This window comes from Nestor notabilis, unplaced genomic scaffold (assembly GCF_000696875.1).
Source record: "Nestor notabilis isolate BGI_N333 unplaced genomic scaffold, ASM69687v1 scaffold30742, whole genome shotgun sequence".
Taxonomy (NCBI): domain Eukaryota; kingdom Metazoa; phylum Chordata; class Aves; order Psittaciformes; family Psittacidae; genus Nestor; species Nestor notabilis.
In genome coordinates, this window is record NW_009920177.1 from 1 (window position 1) to 236 (window position 236).

Below are 236 nucleotides of genomic sequence, written 5' to 3' on the forward strand. Positions count from 1 at the left end.
GCCCTGTCCCTCCCGTGCGGAGGGCGCTCGGGCCTACCCGCGGCCCTGTGGCAACGGTCTGGGCGCGCCCGGGGTCTCACCGTTGTCCCCGCTCTCTTCCCCCAGGTGATAAGGGGAAACAGCGGCAGCGCCTCGCTGGAGAGCCTCGACTTCTTCGGGCACAAGGAGCGGGCCCCTGAGGGGTCTGCTGGGGAGGGCTGGGCAGCGGCTGAGGCGGAGGTAAAGGGTGGAGAGGA

At 71.2% G+C, this 236-nt stretch overlaps 1 protein-coding gene across 1 annotated transcript in view; it reads left to right on the top strand.

Annotated features, from left to right (window-relative positions):
- Positions 1–105: 105 nt before the first annotated feature.
- The window catches only part of LOC104402640 (probable ATP-dependent RNA helicase DDX52), a gene marked incomplete at both ends in the record, with an annotated part of 3,154 nt that continues 3,023 nt past the window's right edge, over positions 106–236 (top strand). Inside the window, one exon of the mRNA XM_010010566.1 lies at positions 106–235. Within this exon, the coding sequence (XP_010008868.1) occupies positions 106–235 (130 nt within the window). The remainder of the gene's footprint in view (position 236) is intronic.